The sequence below is a fragment of the Sus scrofa genome, chromosome 6 (genome assembly GCF_054392235.1).
Source record: "Sus scrofa isolate SSC_HxYL_T2T_F1_AM1 chromosome 6, Sscrofa_HxYL_maternal_Yorkshire_Landrace_v2.0, whole genome shotgun sequence".
In the NCBI taxonomy this organism is placed as follows: domain Eukaryota; kingdom Metazoa; phylum Chordata; class Mammalia; order Artiodactyla; family Suidae; genus Sus; species Sus scrofa.
The window spans coordinates 148928137-148945538 of NC_139388.1; the positions used below are offsets into that span (position 1 = coordinate 148928137).

At 42.9% G+C, this 17402-nt stretch overlaps 1 protein-coding gene across 3 annotated transcripts in view; it reads left to right on the forward strand.

Annotated features, from left to right (window-relative positions):
* Positions 1 to 17402, forward strand: part of WLS (Wnt ligand secretion mediator) — a 129992-nt gene that overhangs the window by 85597 nt on the left and 26993 nt on the right. For all 3 annotated transcript variants that reach the window (XM_021096488.2, XM_003482073.5, XM_084964744.1), the window contains 3 exons: positions 9798 to 9922; positions 14716 to 14877; positions 15916 to 16052. In XM_021096488.2, the coding sequence (XP_020952147.1) occupies positions 9798 to 9922; positions 14716 to 14877; positions 15916 to 16052 (424 nt within the window). The remainder of the gene's footprint in view (positions 1 to 9797; positions 9923 to 14715; positions 14878 to 15915; positions 16053 to 17402) is intronic.

Sequence of the window (17402 nt, forward strand, 5' to 3'; positions counted from 1 at the left end):
GACAGGGTTGGTTTTGTTATTTCCTTAATTGAAAGCGTCAAGAAAATACAAGCCAGGTCAGGGAGTTTTTAATCGAGGAAGGCACGCTGGCATAAATAACCCCAGATTATATGTCTGCAGGAGGCTGGGAGGAGGCTGGTCTGTGCGGCCTCCTTCTGAGGTTACCCAAACAAACCTGGTGACTGGCAGCTCCTCTATGTAATGTGGGTATACATATGAGCATTTTGAAATCTCTTTAATTTTTTCCCAGAGCAAGAGCTCAGGGATCTTAAGATTTCTCTGGGAACTGAAAAGCTTTTGACAACCATAAAATGATTCTTTATTTCCTCTTAATGTAACTCGCCCTCCTTTGTTACCAGTTAATTGATCAATGATATAACCTAGCCATCTTGGGACTTAGATGGAAAGGGAAAGGGTATTTTTAAATGCCTATATGGCAAGTGGTCCTGTCAGCAGTCTTGGGAAGTAAATCCCACTGTTTCTGTCTTACAGAGGTGGAAACTGAGACTCAAGGTCATTTAACTAGGAAGATATAAAGGGAGAATTTGAAAGCAGATATGTTGGGCCCCAGGTCTCTGTACTCTCCTGGCAGGCAAATACCTGTTTCCAAAAGTGTTTCCAAAAGTGTAAGTGAGACGCATTCTGGTGATGTCCTCAAGGGAGCCCCATCTCTCATCACTCCACCGCCTCCCTCCAGGGGCCACTCTACCCTAGATTTCTTGGAGTTCTCAGACTGTTTTCTAGCTATTTGTTGCCCTCCCTCCCCCTGCCCTCACCTGTTTTGGCTTGTGCAAAGTACTTGCTCACCCTTCTGGCTTTCCACTTGCCTTTGGAAAACTGATTGGCACTTTTCTCATGAAGGGCAAGGCAGTTTAACTCAGATGCTTCTTAGGGGTTTGATTGGCTGATGCTTCCCAATATGGAAAGGTACAGATCTTTCCACCTATAAGGATCCTCTGCAGTCTGGGTTTGCTCCTGCAGAACCCTGGAGCTCAGGTTCCCCATGTCAGAGTACCGCCCCCGTAACAGGATGGAAATATTAAGTGAAACGAACCACGTGCCTTTCCACCTCTCCCTTCCCAGTATTCTAAATAGATTTTCCGCACAACCAAAATGTGTCTCCAGAGCCACTTGAGAAATGTGAGGCTTGGACAGCCCAAAGGAGAGCAAAGCTGCTGGTCTGGTTTAGGTGTGGAAAATCATGCATTTCAAACCTATAAATGCCCTATGCAGATACCTTACAAGTTTATCCCATGGAACTGGAATAACCAGCGTCCTTTTTTTTTTTTTTTAATAGGGAAGGTTCTTTAGGTGCCAGAGGTAGCCTTGGCCTTCCTGCCATTCTCCCAAAGGGTTCAAATTGGATGCTTCAGTTTCATTATTTCTGTGGGAGGGGGTGGGGAGGGGAATATTGCCCACACAGTATCCCAGGAGTCATGAGACCGGTGTTTTATTACATGCAACCTCGTCATTAAAGCTGAACTATGTTTCTGAGTCCATTGGCAGCAGAAGAGAAAGTGATTCTGGAGGCCGATGTCACAGCTTTGCTAGGTTCCTCTGCTTCATACTTTTCCTTTTTCTGAATGTTGTGCTCCAGGTTTGGATATAGGATCATAGTGGAAGGTTCCATGTCCCTGAAACGTGATAATTATTATTATTTTTTCTTTTTAGGGCCACACCCACAGCATGTGGAAATTCCCAGGCGAGGGTTGAATCGGAACTGTAGCCGCCAGCCTGTGCCACAGCCACAGCAACTGGGGATCCAAGCCACGTCTGCAACCTACACCACAGCTCACGGCAATGCTGGATCCTTAACCCACTGAGTGAGGCCAGGGATTGAACCCTCGTCCTCATGGATGCTAGTCGGGTTCCTTAACCGCTGAGTCGCAGAATTATCACGACAGAACTCCTGATAATTATTTTGAATTAAAAGTAGGTGTAAGACCTACTTTCACTTCCCGAATAAAATGATAAAAACGACAGCTAGCCCTTCATGCGTTCTGCACGGTTCTAAGAATTTTTGGGGTAGTAACTAATTTAATGATCACAAAGTCCCAGGAGGCAAGTCCTGTTTCAACAGGGTAAGGAGCCTGAGTGTCCATCAGGGCAGAAGGTAGGGTTGGGAGTGAGATCAGGGTCCAGTGAGAGAAGGCTAGAGGACCACTTGACCTGGCCATTCTCCTGTGGTTTCTCTCAGACTAAAGGCCATGAGGTTCTAAGCTTGAGTCTGATGTTTCTAGCCATGAAGCTATCTGAGTCTTGGCTTCTCCACCTCACAAACAGGAATGATAACACCTGCTCCAGATAGCATAGGAAGTAAGGAGGTGATGTGTGAGGATTAGGCAGAACCTGTGATAAAGGTCTCAAACAATAATAGAAAGGTTTAGACAGAACTTTGCCTGATGGTAGAATGGAAAGAAGAGGATGATGGTGTGGGGACAGTATGAAAAGTGCCCCCTCCCCTCCCCCCCGAAGTAATGCAGCTTGCCTGATATTTTATTATCTGACCTGCTCAGAGATTTTGTTTCCCTTTGTTTTTAGGGAATTGGTTTTTGATGTTTAAAAATTGAGAGTTATTATATAAGCATCTGAATTTATGGCTTCTCCTGAAAAAGCAGCAGGTCTGGTAAGACAACCTGTACTGCCTCATGATGGCTGGAGCTGAAGGCAGCTACCCCCAGTACCGGAGGCTCGCTCCCTGTCCCTGCCCACACACCTAGTAAGGGGCAGAAACATGGCATGAACCTAGGCATCCCAGTCTTCCAGCCTCATGCTTCCAGCCATCACACTTCTCCAGTTTTCTGGAAGGGTGCTATGTAGGTTTCAGCACTTTTTTCCCTTAAAGCTGGAGTTGGAGAATTGCAGATGTATTGTGAGCCATGCTTGTGGCCTCCCAGAAACATTTCATATTTCTCTCCTGCAGAAAGTTGTGTTTGGTCAGAACCGAGTGGCCCCTGCATACAGTGTGCTTGATTCAACTGTTGCTTTTCTTTCTTTCTTTCTTTCTTTTTTTTTTTTGTTGTTGTTGTTATTATTGTTGCTATTTCTTGGGCCGCTCCTGCGGCATATGGAGGTTCCCAGGCTAGGGGTTGAATCGGAGCTGTAGCCATTGGCCTACGCCAGAGCCACAGCAACGCGGGATCCGAGCCGCGTCTGCAACCTACACCACAGCTCACGGCAACGCCGAATCGTCAACCCACTGAGCAAGGGCAGGGACCGAACCTGCAACCTCATGGTTCCTATTCGGATTCGTTAATCACTGTGCCACGACGGGAACTCCCTGCTTTTCTTTCTAATTGTTTCTAACAACAAAGGTAGTAGAAGGTGATGGGGTCTGGGCTGATCCAGACTCAAGTTTAAGTCCCAGCTCTGCCATTTATTCACTGTGTATTCTTGTGTACCTTATACAACTAATATATACCTCATCCCTTTTTCACAGGATGGGGACAGTATTCACAAGGAGCCTCTATTTTATTAAAAATGTACCTATTCAAGTGGCTGTGGCTGGCAGCTACAGCTCTGATTCGACCCCTGGCTTGGGAATGTCTCTGTGCCACAGGTGCATCCCGAAAAAGCAAAGAAGAAAAACACCCACCCCAAACCAAAAAACAACAACAAAAAACCTCCAAATCGAAACGTACCTATTCATATTTTGTGACTAGTGCGAGGGGCTTCTTTCATCAAAACTAGCCAGTTTTCTTTAAGCAGCACACACACACAAAAAGATTGTCTCTTAAGGCAGTTTTTAAAAAACGTCTCTCTCTCTCATGTTATCGACAACCGTATGATTTCAGGCAAGTCACTTCATATCTGAAGACCTCAGTTGACTCACTAATCAGAAGGAAACGTCTGTGCCCACTTTATAGAGTTGTTTAATGAGGTCATTTAAATGGAAGCACAGAAGTCACAAGGGCCTAATACAGAGTAATTGTACATGAAAACGGTGTTTAAAATTTGTGTTTGTTTTTAATAGCATAGTTTAAAACAGTTTGGGGATTCCCAACAGGTGGCAATAACTCTTAAAGCCGGGAGCAGACCAGGAAGGGAGTCTGTCTCTGGCCTCTCTCTCCCTGAGGCACCTGCTCTGTGCTGGGCCCACACTGAACATTTGTGGAGCCCAGGACAGAGTACCTATGAAGGCTGCCAGATATCTACATATTTTAAAGTGATAAATCAGGCCAAAAGTTGTTAAGCCCAACAAGTTCTACCATCCAGTTGCAATTTACCTTCCTAATGAACTGGAAATCTAGGTTTGAATGGTTTGAATGTAGGATTCTTGGACTCCTTGGCATTCTGTGCCCCAAATATGACTGATCAGGGAATGTGGGCTTCTAGATGCCTTTTCTTCCCATCCCTAGCTCCATCCCATGGAAAGAGTGTGTTTATGTGTTGACACCCCAACCTCCAAGCTCAATCTCTGTCTGTAGCCTCCTGTAGGAGCAGACTTTTGACCACTCCTGAGCCCAAGGGTGCATAAGTGGTTGCGTGGTTTCCTTTGAGAGGCCAGATCTTGGGAGGGTGTCTCCCCCCAGGGTGTGGAAGTAGGCTCCGCGTTGCCTGGGTATGTACTTGGGGTCTTGAGTTTCTGGGTCTCGTTCTAGAGATTGGGGGAGGGGTTAAGTTCGCGGTGGGCATGCCCCCTTCACTTCAGGGTCTTGTTGTCCGGAGAGGATGAGAACAGCTGCAGAAGGACCAGACAGAGAGTGACCTCTAAAAGTGTGGGGCCAGATTCAGGGCCGCTCCTGCTCTGTCTAAGGACAGTGCTGCTCTGAACCCTGCCCTCCGAGGAGTGCATTGTGTGAACTGGTAACTTCCTTTACATCGTTCGAATTTGTGCTCTTGAGTTCTGTGGTTCTGAAAGTGACCTTTTGACAGAGTTGAAAGTCCTGATTCTTAAATCCCAGTGTTAGAAATGAAAAGGAGGTACCTTGATGCCTAATATTCAGTTCATAGATGGGAGCTCTGGCCATTTCTTTCTTTGGACCTTTGAGGCTTCCAAGTAAAGAGCAGTTGTAGCCATTCTGGCTCCTAACCAAGAGGATAGAGAATCCCAAGCCAGGAATCCCAATTTCTTGTACAGATTCGTACTATTCCCCACTCTCAGCCCAGGGTCTCTGCACAGGCTGGTGTCCTCAAGTCCGGGGTCTCCTCTTGGACTGTGTGTGTTGGGAAGATGGATGAGAACTGGGGGTCCAGTGATTGTGTACAGACTTTGACCTTGCTATCCTTCTGTCAGAATCTTGCCTCTCCTGTCTTATGTAACACCTGGTACTTTCCAGTTCTGAGTGGCCTGGGGGGGGGGGGGTCTATTGGACATGGCTTATTTTTCCAGAATATCCCTTCTGTGGAGTTGAGGCTGTGCCCATTTCATGGCTTTCAGGAAATCTACTTCATCTATTTTTTCATCTTTAAAAAACTGTTGCAATGTGTCGTTTGCTCACATTGCTACCATTTTTTCCTGTACTTTTTTTTTTTTTAATGGCCACACCTGAGGCATATGGAAGTTCCTGGGCTAGGGTTTGAATCACTTCAGGCTTATGGCACAGCCACATCAGTAGTGGATCCAAGACACATTTGCAACCAATGCCGAAGCTTGCAGCAACACCAGATCCTTACACTGAGCGAGGCCAGGGATCAAACCCTCATTGTCATGGAAACTGTTGGGTCCTTAACCCAAAAACCACAATGGGAACTCCTTTATTTTATTTTATTTTATTTTATCTTATGTGTGTTTGTGTATGTGTGTAGTTTTGTAACACCAGAAAAACACAAGTGGGTATTTCACCATGTTTGAGGATTTATTATATTTAGTTATTTTTTCATTGAAGTATATAGTTGATTTATAATACTATAATATTTTCAGATGAATAACATAGAGATTCAAGGTTTATTTTACAGATTATACTCATTAACAGTTATTATAAGATAATGGCTATAATCTTGGGTGTGCTATAATATATCCTTGCTATTTTATACGTAGTAGTTTGTATCTCTTAATCTTATATCCCTCACATGCCCCTTTCTGCTTCCCTCTTAACACAGGTAACCACTAGTTTGTTTTCTATATCTATGAGCCTGTTTTTGTTTTATTATATACCTTCATATTATTTTTTAGATTCCACATATAAGTGATATTATACAATATTTGTCTTTCTCTGACTTATTTCACTAAGCATAATAATTTCTAGGTCCATTCACATTGCTGCAAATGGTAGAATTTCACTCTTCTTGTGGCTGAGTAATATTCCTGTGTGTGTGTGTGTATTTAAACCACATCTTTATCCATTTCTCTATCGATGGACATGGGTTGCTTCCATATCTTGGCTATTGAAAATAGTGCTGCTCTGAGCATTGCAGTCCGCATAGCTTTTCAAATTATGCTTTCATTTTTTTGTATATATATTTAGGACTCATACTGCTGGATCATATGGTAGTTCTATTTTTAGTTTTTCAAGGAACCTCCATACTGTTTTCCATAATGACTACATCAATTTACCTTCTCACCAGCAGTGTGCAAGGCTTCTTTTTTCTGTACGTCCTTGCCAATGTTTGTTACTTGCAGACTTTTTGATGATAGCCATCCTGACAGATGTGAGGTAATATCTCATTGTGATTTAACTTGCATTTCTCTAATAATGACATATATTGAGCATCTTTTCATGTGACTATTGTATGTCTTCTTTGGAAAGATGTCTATTCAGGTGTTCTGCCTATTTTTTGATTGGATTGTTTGTTTTGTTGATATTGAGTAGTATGTGGAGTTCCCATCATGGCTCAGTGGTTAACGAATCTGACTAAGACCATGAGGTTACAGGTTTGATCCCTGGTCTCACTCAGTGGGTTAAGGATCTGGTGTTGCTGTGAGCTGTGGTGTAGGTTGCAGACGCGGCTTAGATCCCATGTTGCTGAGGCTCTGGCATAGGCCGGCAGCTGTAGCTCTGATTATACCCCTAGCCTGGGAACCTCCATGTGCCGCGGGTGCGGCCCTAGAAAAGAAAATAAATAAATAAATAAATAAATAAAAAAGAAAGATAATTGGGTAGTATGAGCTGTTTGTGTATTTTGGATATTAATCCCAGGTCAGTTGCATCATTTGCAATATTTCTTCTGTTCTGGAGGTTGTCTTTTTGTTTTGTTGTTGGTTTCTTTTGCTATGTAAAAGCTTTTAAGTTTAATTACATCTTAATTGCTTATTTTTGCTTTTATTTCTTTCATCTTAGAAATTAGATCCAAAAAAGTATTGCTATGATTTATATCAAAGAGTTTTCGGCCTATATTGTCTTCTTTATGTTGTCATGTCCTACATTTTGTTCTTTAAATCCATTTTGAATTTATTTTTGTATATGGTGCGAGGAAATGTTGTAATCTCGTTTTACGTGTGACTGTCCAGTTTTCCTAGAACCATTTAATGAAGAGACTATTTTTTCTCCACTGTATATTCTTACCTCCTTTGTTGTATATTAGTTAATCACAGGTGTGTTCTATTGATCTATGTGTCTGTTCCATTCTGTTCCATTGATCTATGTGTCTGTTTTTGTGCCAATACCATGCTGCTTTGATTACTGTAGCTCTGTAGTATGGTTTGAAGTCTGGGAGGGTTGAGACCTCCAGCTTTATTCTTTTTTCTCAAGATTGTTTTGAGAGTTTGGTGGGGTCTTTTGTGGTTCCATGAATATTTTAGAATTCATGGGTATTTTGGTAGGGATTGCATTAAATATGTAAATTGCTTTGGGTAGTATTTTAACAATATTAATTCTTCCAATCTGAGAGCACAGTAGATATTTCCATTTCTTTGTATCATCTTCAGTTTCCTTCATCAATGCTTGAATTAAAAATAAATTTTTTTGGCTGCGCCCATGGCATGCAAAAGTTCCCAGTCCTGGGATCACACCTGAGCCACAGCAGTGGCAATGCTGAATTCTTTTTTTTTTCTTCTTCTTCTTCTTTTTTTGTCTTTTGTCTTTTTCAGGGCTGCACCCAAAACCCAAATCAAACCCAAATCCCCATGGATACTAGTTGGGTTTGTTACTGCTGAGCCACAGTGGGAAATCCTGGAATTTCATCAGTGTTTTACAGTTTGCAGAGTATAGGCCTTTCATCTTTGTGGTTAAATTTATTCCTAGGTATTTTATTCTTTTTCATTTTAAGTGGGGTTTTTTTTTCTTTTTTCTTTTCTTTCTTTCTTTCTTTTTTTTTTTTTTTTTTTGGTCTTTTTGCCTTTTCTAGGGCCACTCCCGTGGCATATGGAGGTTCCCAGGCTAGGGGTCCAATCAGAGCTGCAGCCTCCGGCCTTCACCAGAGCCACAGCAACATGGGATCCATGCCATGTCTGCAACCTACACCACAGCTCACGGCAACGCTGGATCCTCAACCCACTGAGCGAGGCCAGGGATCAAACCTGCAACCTCATTGTTCCTAGTCACATTTGTTAACCACTGAGCCACGATGGGAACTCCTTTTTCTTTTCTTTTTTTAACTTCCTCTCCCTCTCTCTCTCTCCCTCTCTTCTCTCCTCTCTCTCTCTGCTTTTAGGTACACTTGCATATGGAAGTTCCTGGGCCAGGGATCTAATCCAAGCTGCATCTGTTACCTGTGCCACAGCTGTGGCAATGCTGGATTCTTAACCTGCTGCACCATAGCAGGAGCTCCTTACATTCTTTTTCTGATGGTTCATTATTAGTGACTTAGAAGTTAAATAGCATTAATAAAAGAGCAGGCACTGATGTTCCCTGAGGATTTCGTCTGTATCAGAATGGCTTCAAATTTCTTCTCTCCTTCTCTTACTAGCTTCCTCAGAGAACCAGGGATTCAACACACCATCAAATTGTCTCCAATCCACACTGGGCCAGTGGGTAGAAAAGCCCTAATTTTCCAGACAGCAGTTATTCTTATCTGTTTTCCCTCGTGACCTAGTGTTCAGGTTCCAGAGCTTAGAACTGAACCTAGTCTCACAACCCCTGTGGGCACTGGCTCATCATGGTTATTTTGGAAATGTAGTTGATCTTTTCTCCCTCCATGAAGGCGCTTCTGTTCTTGAACTTGCTCAAAGAGTATAAGACAGACTAAATGGATAGATGCAATTTTTATTAATCTAATCTCCTTAATGGGTTCTATTCATGGTCCTCATCAGTGTGGAAGTCTATGTGATATTCATTGCTCAGCTATGTACTTATTATATTCCTGCCTATGTATTAGTCTTTAGGTGAGAAAAGCCTTTCACCTCTTATTAACTTTGTCCACGCTATGAAGAAGGGGTTTTGAGTTTTAGAGAAGCAGCAGAGCCTATGTTTGAGAACTTCTTAGGGGGTAATTTTAAAAAGGATGCTTTCAGACTAGAGTGTGTCCTGAAGGGTGGCTAAAGAACTTGCTCATTTTTATCAGAGAGGAGAGGAAACACAGGCAGATGAAATGTAGGTTTGAAGTATGTAAGGCGCTTTGTGGAAAAGGAAAGGACCTCATCTGCCATGTGACTCTTACAGGCAGATATAGGACCAGTGATGCACGTTACGGGATGAGTGCTGACTGTGAGTCAGTATCAGACCGTTTGACCCCCGTCTCCAGAGGAGTTTAAGTGGAAGCTCTTTGACTTCTTGGCAGAGTAGTTGGTTATGAGAAGGGGTCTAGCATCCAACATAGACATTCATCCTATGACTTTTAAGTCTTCAGGTTTGGAGTTTGATAGGATACATCTCTTTTGTCTTGCTGGTTTCCATGGCAGAGCTTATAAGAATTTTTGAACTGTTTCCAAAGCATCCTCCCAGAAGCCACTTCTGAATTGTACATCCTTTCTTTTGCAGGAGAAAATGCAGAAGTTTCCATGGATGTTTCCCTGGCTTACCGTGATGATATGGTTGCTGAATGGACTGAAATGGCCCATGAGAGAGTGCCCCGGAAACTCAAATGTACCTTCACCTCCCCCAAGGTAAAGTACCTTGATGACTAAGTTGAGAGGCTTTTATTTGGTTTCCAGATATGTGGGAAGATTTGCTTTACAAGTTGCAGACACATCCCTTGCTTCTTAGCATGTAAGAAACACAAAGGTTAGTAGTCATTGTTCTTTGTCCTAGAGGAGGGCATTGTAGACATTTCATGTCCCTTCAAAGAAGGGAAGAACAGAAGAAGGAAATGCCTCCATAAAAATAAACCCTTGATTCTTTGATTATCAGCTAAAAGTGTTTGGAGAATGTTGCTAAGTGAATTTGAGGTTGCACATCTGTTCATATTGGATCATTGCATGTGTCTGCTTCTCTGTTTCTTTGGCATCTCTGTTGCCAAAGTCAATATGCAGGTGTGAAGAGCAACAATCCCAGGGAATAAACACCACAGGCAAAAAGAGGACCCGAGGAAGAAATCTAGTTTCCTTTGCAACCACTCAGTCCTCTTACACATATTTAGGACTCTCTCTTCTCTGGTCCTTCCAGGAGGACTCATTCAACCACTGATGGGAGGATAGTCACTCCAGCATTGAGAGTAGGGAGATAGTTTCTCTTGGACAAGAGCCTTAGACTCTTCAGAAATTAAAATGTAGAGATGGTCTCGGTGACCCTCGGAGGATAGTAGTATTTGATGGTACATGGACCAAATCAGAATTAGTGGAGGGCCCCTTTCAAATGCCAAGTGCTGTCCTCACAATGCCTCCCCAGGATTTTGCTCCCCATCCCTTGAAAGTGTCTGCGAAGGTGAAATGGAGCCATGGTTACTGTTACTTATGGTTACATTCCTCAAGGATGTTGATAGGAGCGCCATCAACTAGGTCATCTCTGATGTCCCTTCTGTTGTCTTGTTTTCTTTACATGGAGACCAAACTACACTGAGGCACATTCTTTTTTGTTTGTTTGTTTGTTTTTTGCTTTTTAGAGTCGTACTTGCAGCATGTGGAGGTTCCTAGCCACCAGCCTATGCCAGAGCCACAGCAACTCAGGATCCAAGCCGTGTCTGCAGCCGACACCACAGCTCACGGCAACGCCAGATCCTTAACCCACTGAGCAAGGCCGGGGATTGAACCTGTGTCCTCATGGATACTAGTCAGATTCATTAACCACTAAGCCACGACAGGAACTCCTGAGGCACATTCTTGATTATGTCATGTGTCACTTGACATCTTCAGATCAGATGCTTCTGAAGGATTTGGGCTACTTTGTAGTACCTAGTCTGTATATTGATTTAGTTCCTCTCCCCTCCTACTGTTGGCCTTTCCTAACTTCACTTTTGTCCATAACTACAAAGTTAGGGCTCCCTGTGAAATGGTAAGAATGGCAGATTTATGCCTCTTAGTATCATGCACCCGACCTGTTCTTCCTGCCCTGAAGAGGAGTGAAATGGGGCCAGCAGACTCATTAACATTAGTTACAAAGCCCTGGATTTGGAGCAAAACATGCTTGGCTTCAGTTCTAGGCTGTACCACTTATTGACTGCATGACCTCAGGCATGCTTGCTTTTTATCTGTCTAACCTTCAGCTTCTTCTGTGCAAACTGGAATAATAACATCTGCCTTGAGAATCTTTATAAGGGCTAGATGAGAAAATAAACATGATTAGGGTGACCTTATCACTAAAATCTAGTCTAGGACATGTTTTACAAGATGGGCCACTAGGGTATAAGGTATACACCAAAATTCCCATGGGCAAACCATACACCCTACACATAAGTGCCTTCTGGGGCACCTGGTGTTTGAGTCTTCCTCCTGGGGTTCCCTAGGCCAGAGCTGCAGAAAGTGTGGCCTAAGGATAACAGCATCAGCATCACCTGGTAGCTTATAGGAAATGCAGAACCTATGAATCAGTATCTCAGAGTCTAGGACCAAGGAATCTCTTTTAACAGGACTTCAAATCCTTCTCTCGAGAGTCACTTTAGTAAACCCTTTACTGTATGGTCAAATATAGGGTGCCCCCACCCATTCCAAAAGCCTTCAGGAACTGTTTTCAGAGGGCTCTTAGGGGGCTATCTTTAGGTAAAAATTAATGGTGGAGAGAAACCGGAGGCAGCAGGAGAGAGGCATATCTAATATTTCCAGATCTTTGTACGCAGCAGAGAAAATTAATTAAAACATTTCTAGCTGTTGCTGCAAGTTGATTGCGTATTTTAGAGGTAAGACTGGTTGTATAGCTAAGCTAAAGGGTATGAAGCTTTGGGACATGGAATTTCATCTTCAGAAAGGGGGAAAGTTATTTCTTACCCTACTTTTTCATTTAGAGGGCACTGAGAAGCAGAGTTGGGGGGGGGGTCATTAAGAAGCCTGAGACTGCTTCTTAATGACAGTTGCTTAATTATCTTTAGGATGTGTTGATCCCTTTCAAGAAAGATATTAAACCTTGAAAAGTGTGAAGGAAATGAATCATCAAATCTATGCTTTTTGATTGCAGTGAAATTTAGACTTGAGTCTGAAGATTAAATGAGAAATTGCTTTAAAGCTTTTTAGTCCCTGGTGGAATGTGAAGTTTAAAAAAAAAAAAAAAAAGTCAAGTTGCCACCTGCTGTAATTTGTCCTAATTACCCAGTCTCGTGCTGGAATTGGGGGAGGGCTGAGGGTGATGGGGGAAAGGGAGGGAGGAAGAGTGAGAAGGGGTGGAGGGGGAGGAAATCTTTCTTCCTAAGTGCCCTAAATACTAGCAGAGTCAGAACCTCAGTGCTTAAGAAGAAGTCCCCAACAGGATACAGTGAATTTGTCTCTGAGACAGGTAGGCTGGGCCAGGATCTCTAATTTGTTGGACTTAGGTAAATTTGTCTAAATTACCCTGCGCACAGGGACAAGGGAGTGGACAGGGCATTAGAAGGAACCTCAGCGAGCATATAATTAAACTTTCTTGCTTTACTTAGGAAGAAAGTGAGGCCAAACCAGGTAGACAACCTTCCCAACATACCCAAGGGGTAGGGTCGGGGCTGCAATTTGAGCCTCCTGGCTTGAAGTTCAGTGCCTTCTTTATCACAGCACAATGCCTGCCTTCAGGCACGTCTGAGGCAACAGCGTTCCTTTCTTCCTGCTGCTGTCCTGTGTCCTCTTCCCCATCAGAGCTGGAGGCTGGGCTCTGAGAAGGCCCATGTCCTCAACCCAGTCCTGCCACGACTTTTGAGATCTTGGGTGAGACACAGAATCGCTCAGTAGCATTAGACTAAATCAGTTTTATTTCCTTCACACTCTCAATCTCTATAAATAAAGACCCTGACTGGAAACACATCAGAAAACCCCTGTCTTGCTGTTACCACAGAGGGTAACCAGCCTCCTCAGTGCAGCTTCAGCTGAGGACTGAATTAGAGCCTGTGCTATATTTTCAGTACTTCCTGCAGTGTCCTAATACTAGCCTTGATTTGTAAGTATAAGGGAAAGGAGCAGAGAGGAGAGACAGACAGACATATACAGGAAAACTTATCCAGCCTGCAGCTGAGCTTTGGAAAAGAAAGATTCTTTCTACAGAGGAATTTAAAAAATCCCACATGCTGTGTCTAATCAGCTGGTAGTTTTGATAAGCACCCTCTAGACTTTAGAGGGTGAAAAATTATCATGATTGATTAGTGATTTTCCCATACAAAGTTCTGTTTATTGCACCGTAAGTTCTGACTGTCCAATAAAGAGCCCCCCAGAATCACAGAAGAAGCATACTTCTTGTTATCCTCCTTCTTATTTCTCCACAGGACTTTTTACTCTGAAGATTTACAAAAAATTACAGAGGCCCCGAGAATTCAGGCTTAGAAATGCCAACTTCGGTTACCCCATCACTTCATCAGGCAGTACCAAGCAAAATCGAAGCTGGGGTACAAACGCTGCAGTGAAGGCAAACATTCGCCTGTTTTACCAGGGAGGTGTCCCCAGCTTCTAAATCTGGGTCTTCTATTTGCCCAGACTTACCTGCCTACTCCACCCCATGATCGGGACACAGAGCCATGCATCCTGGGGAGACACAGCAGAATTTGGTTTTCAAAGCAAGCTGTGCCCCAACTCACCAATCTCCCACTGCCATGTGCTGGCCAGTATCCCTTAAATTGCTTGGCAGGAAGTCCAAGAGGCTTTCCTAGAGACGGGGCTAAATTTTTATCTATTTAATTTATTTTCCCTTCTTCTGTCTTGGCTCTTGGGCAGTTAGAAAGCTTTAGAGGCAGGAAATTCCAAGTAGTCATCTCTAGCAAACTAATACTCCCCTTCATCCCTTTGTGTCTTTCCCAAGTTCTGAGGGCTCCTTAGGTTTCTTCTTCTTTATCTCTTCTTTTTTTTTTGGTCAAATCAATAAAGAAGATATTTCCAGATTCTTGTAGCTTCTCCTGCAGGCTAAAACCATGCAAATAATTAGCCATCATCCAAGAATGTGATGACCTTCAGCAAGGGCTTCCTCTTGAATGTTTAAGGAGGAAACAGAGCCTTAAAGGTCTCCAGTGATATGCTGCAAATAAAGTCCTTGTATCCCCCGTAGACCAGGTTAGTCTGATGCACTGCGCTAGCAAGGATCTGAGAAGAGCTGAGAAAGGTGTTGAAATAGAAGACAGTTCTACTTATTACTTAAAATTTCTGGTTCTACCTCAAATGTGGCTGGGGTTTTTTTTGGGGGGTGGGGGGAAGCAGGTGGTAGATGCCATGCCTCCAGCGGACCCTATTATCTGTACCTCTGAGGTATAGCTTTAAGCATTAGCTTTTTAGAATTAGAGATATGAGGCAAAGGCAAGACAATTCAGACAGAGGCTATGGGAAGTAGTGACCCTGCCTTAAACCCACCATTCTTCTTCCAGACCCCAGAGCATGAAGGCCGTTACTATGAATGTGATGTCCTTCCCTTCATGGAAATCGGGTCTGTGGCTCATAAGTATTACCTTCTAAACATTCGACTGCCTGTGAATGAGAAGAAGAAAATCAACGTTGGGATTGGAGAGATAAAAGATATTCGGTTGGTGGTGAGTGACTCTGATTGATCCAGGTAGCCTGTGATGTGAGAGCACACTGGTTGTGAGCATGGGTGCTGCAAAGGAGCTCCGTTTCACTCCTGGCATTCCATGTCTCAGTCCTTTCATCTGCAATAAGAAGTTAAACAAACCCACGATGGCTAGAAGCATAAATTGTGTGAGAAATTTGTAGAAATGGAAAGAAATGCAGTTATTGTGTTCATTGAGATTTTATTATAATGATCATGATGGTATTATAATGCATAACTCCAAGATGAAAGTAATTTTTTTTTTTTTTGCATGTTTCACCTTGCAAGCAGAAATGTGAAAGGAGGCAGTGGTGGTTTAGGTTCTTTCCATTTTGTCTCTTTTTTGGCTTTTAAAATCTCATTTAGGTTTTTTCAAATCTTAAAAAACCCACATATTTATTATAGAAAATTAGAAGCACAAGTAAACACATAGTAGCACATAAAAGTTACCTGTAATAGCCTATAACCTAGAGAAATAACCACCTTAAGGTGTTTTCAGCCTCTTCTTCCAGATTTTTTTCTGTACATATGTACATGTATAATCCTTCTCTTACCGAAAAAAGGAGCTCAGACTCAACTGACTCTTTTGTTCCTTTCTTTTTAAAATTCATGGTGTGTGGTGAATATAACATAAATATACTTTGCAATACAACTTAGCATCCTGCAGCATGGATTTACCTTAACACGTTTTACCAGTGCCTACATTTTGGGCATCTAAGATAGCTCTAATTTTTCCATGAAAACCTTACGGAAAAATCTTTGATCATCTTCTTAATCATTCCCTTAGGATAAAGTGAGTCTATTTTTATGCCTTGTAATTTATATTTCTACCGTGCCTGAGGAGGGGGTCTGGGGGAGTATGAGAATACTCCATGCTATGAATGCTGAATGTTGATCTTGAAAGTGCACCAAAAAAAAAAAAAAAAAGGGTCTCCACTTAACCTTCCCCAGAATGCATCTGCTGGTGGAAAATACCACGAAGATATATTGTCCTTCAAAATTATGATTGGTCTCTATCTAGGGAATTCACCAAAACGGAGGCTTCACCAAGGTGTGGTTCGCCATGAAGACCTTCCTTACGCCCAGCATCTTCATCATTATGGTGTGGTACTGGAGGAGGATCACCATGATGTCTCGACCCCCCGTGCTTCTGGAAAAGTAAGAGCTGATTTTGGAGCCCTCTTAAGAATGCTGGCGTCCTCTGACTTGCCTGCCATGGACCTGCTTTTGAGTCTATTCAAGTGGTCCGTGTGTTCCTTGAGCTGGTGGTGATTTGACCAGGAATCATCCTGGACTCCTTTTTTTTTTTTTCCCCTTCAGCTTTCACATGCACATTCTTATGAAATCCTAAAGGTTCCACTGCTCTCACATTTCCGGCTCTCTGTTCTATCTTTGCCCTTTAGTTTCATGCTCTGAATCATATATTTTTCTCTGTTACAAGGGATGAACTGCCTTGCTTCCAACCAATCCCAACCCCGCTTACCTCCAGAAGGATGGTGTTCTTGTAGGCATATCCCCTTTCTCTTCCACATTGTTGACGTTTTCCTTTCTGCTGGATTATATACTCTACCATCTCTCATTCGTAGTCAGAACCCTTTATACTTCCCCCTAAAGCCACCATACCATTTTTCTGCTCCTCTTTATAACAACAACAACAAAAAGCTCTTGACAGGATCACCAATGACTTGCACCTTGCAACGCCAATGCTCATTTCTCAACCCTCTCTTTTCTTAATTCATCATTAGCATTTGGCATAATTGATCACTCTCTTTTTCTTCATAGAGCTTCCTCCACTGTCCTCATGGTTATTCTCCTCCTTTGCTGATCATCACTTAGTCTCCATGGCTGTTTCCAACCTCATAAACTTTGGACCCTTTCTCTGTATTAACTACACTTCTTTCCCAGGTGATCTCATCTGGGGCTTGGGGTCCGAAAAATCATCCATGGTCTGATGACTCTTCATTTACATGGTCACCTTCAGCTTCTGCCACCTCTAGACCCAAATATTCCACCTGTTTACTTAACCTCTTCACTTACACAAAAATGTAACACATATGAAGAACACTTCTTTCCTTGACTTTCACCTTGCCCCTCTTCCGGGCATCCTCATCTTAGGAAATGGCAACTCCGTCCTTTCAGCCGCTCAGGCTAGACATGTAGGAGACATCCTTTACTTTTCTTTTTTTCTATACCCTTCTTCCAACACCCAGGAGATCTCACCATTTCTGTTCCTGCCACCCTAATCTAATTCATCATGATTTCTCATTTCTCACTTGGATTGTTTGAAGCAGCCTCTTAACTGCTGTCCTTGCTTCCATCATTTTCCTCCCTACAGTCTATTCACACGGCAGCTCGACTCTTCTCTTTTAAGTAGAAATCAGATCACGGCACTCCTCTGCTCAGAGCTCTCTATTGGCCTTTTATTTCCCTTGACCTGGCCTATAAACCCTTGGATATGGATCCTCCCCCCTCTAATTTTATCTCTTACTCTCTCCACACCCTCCCCCC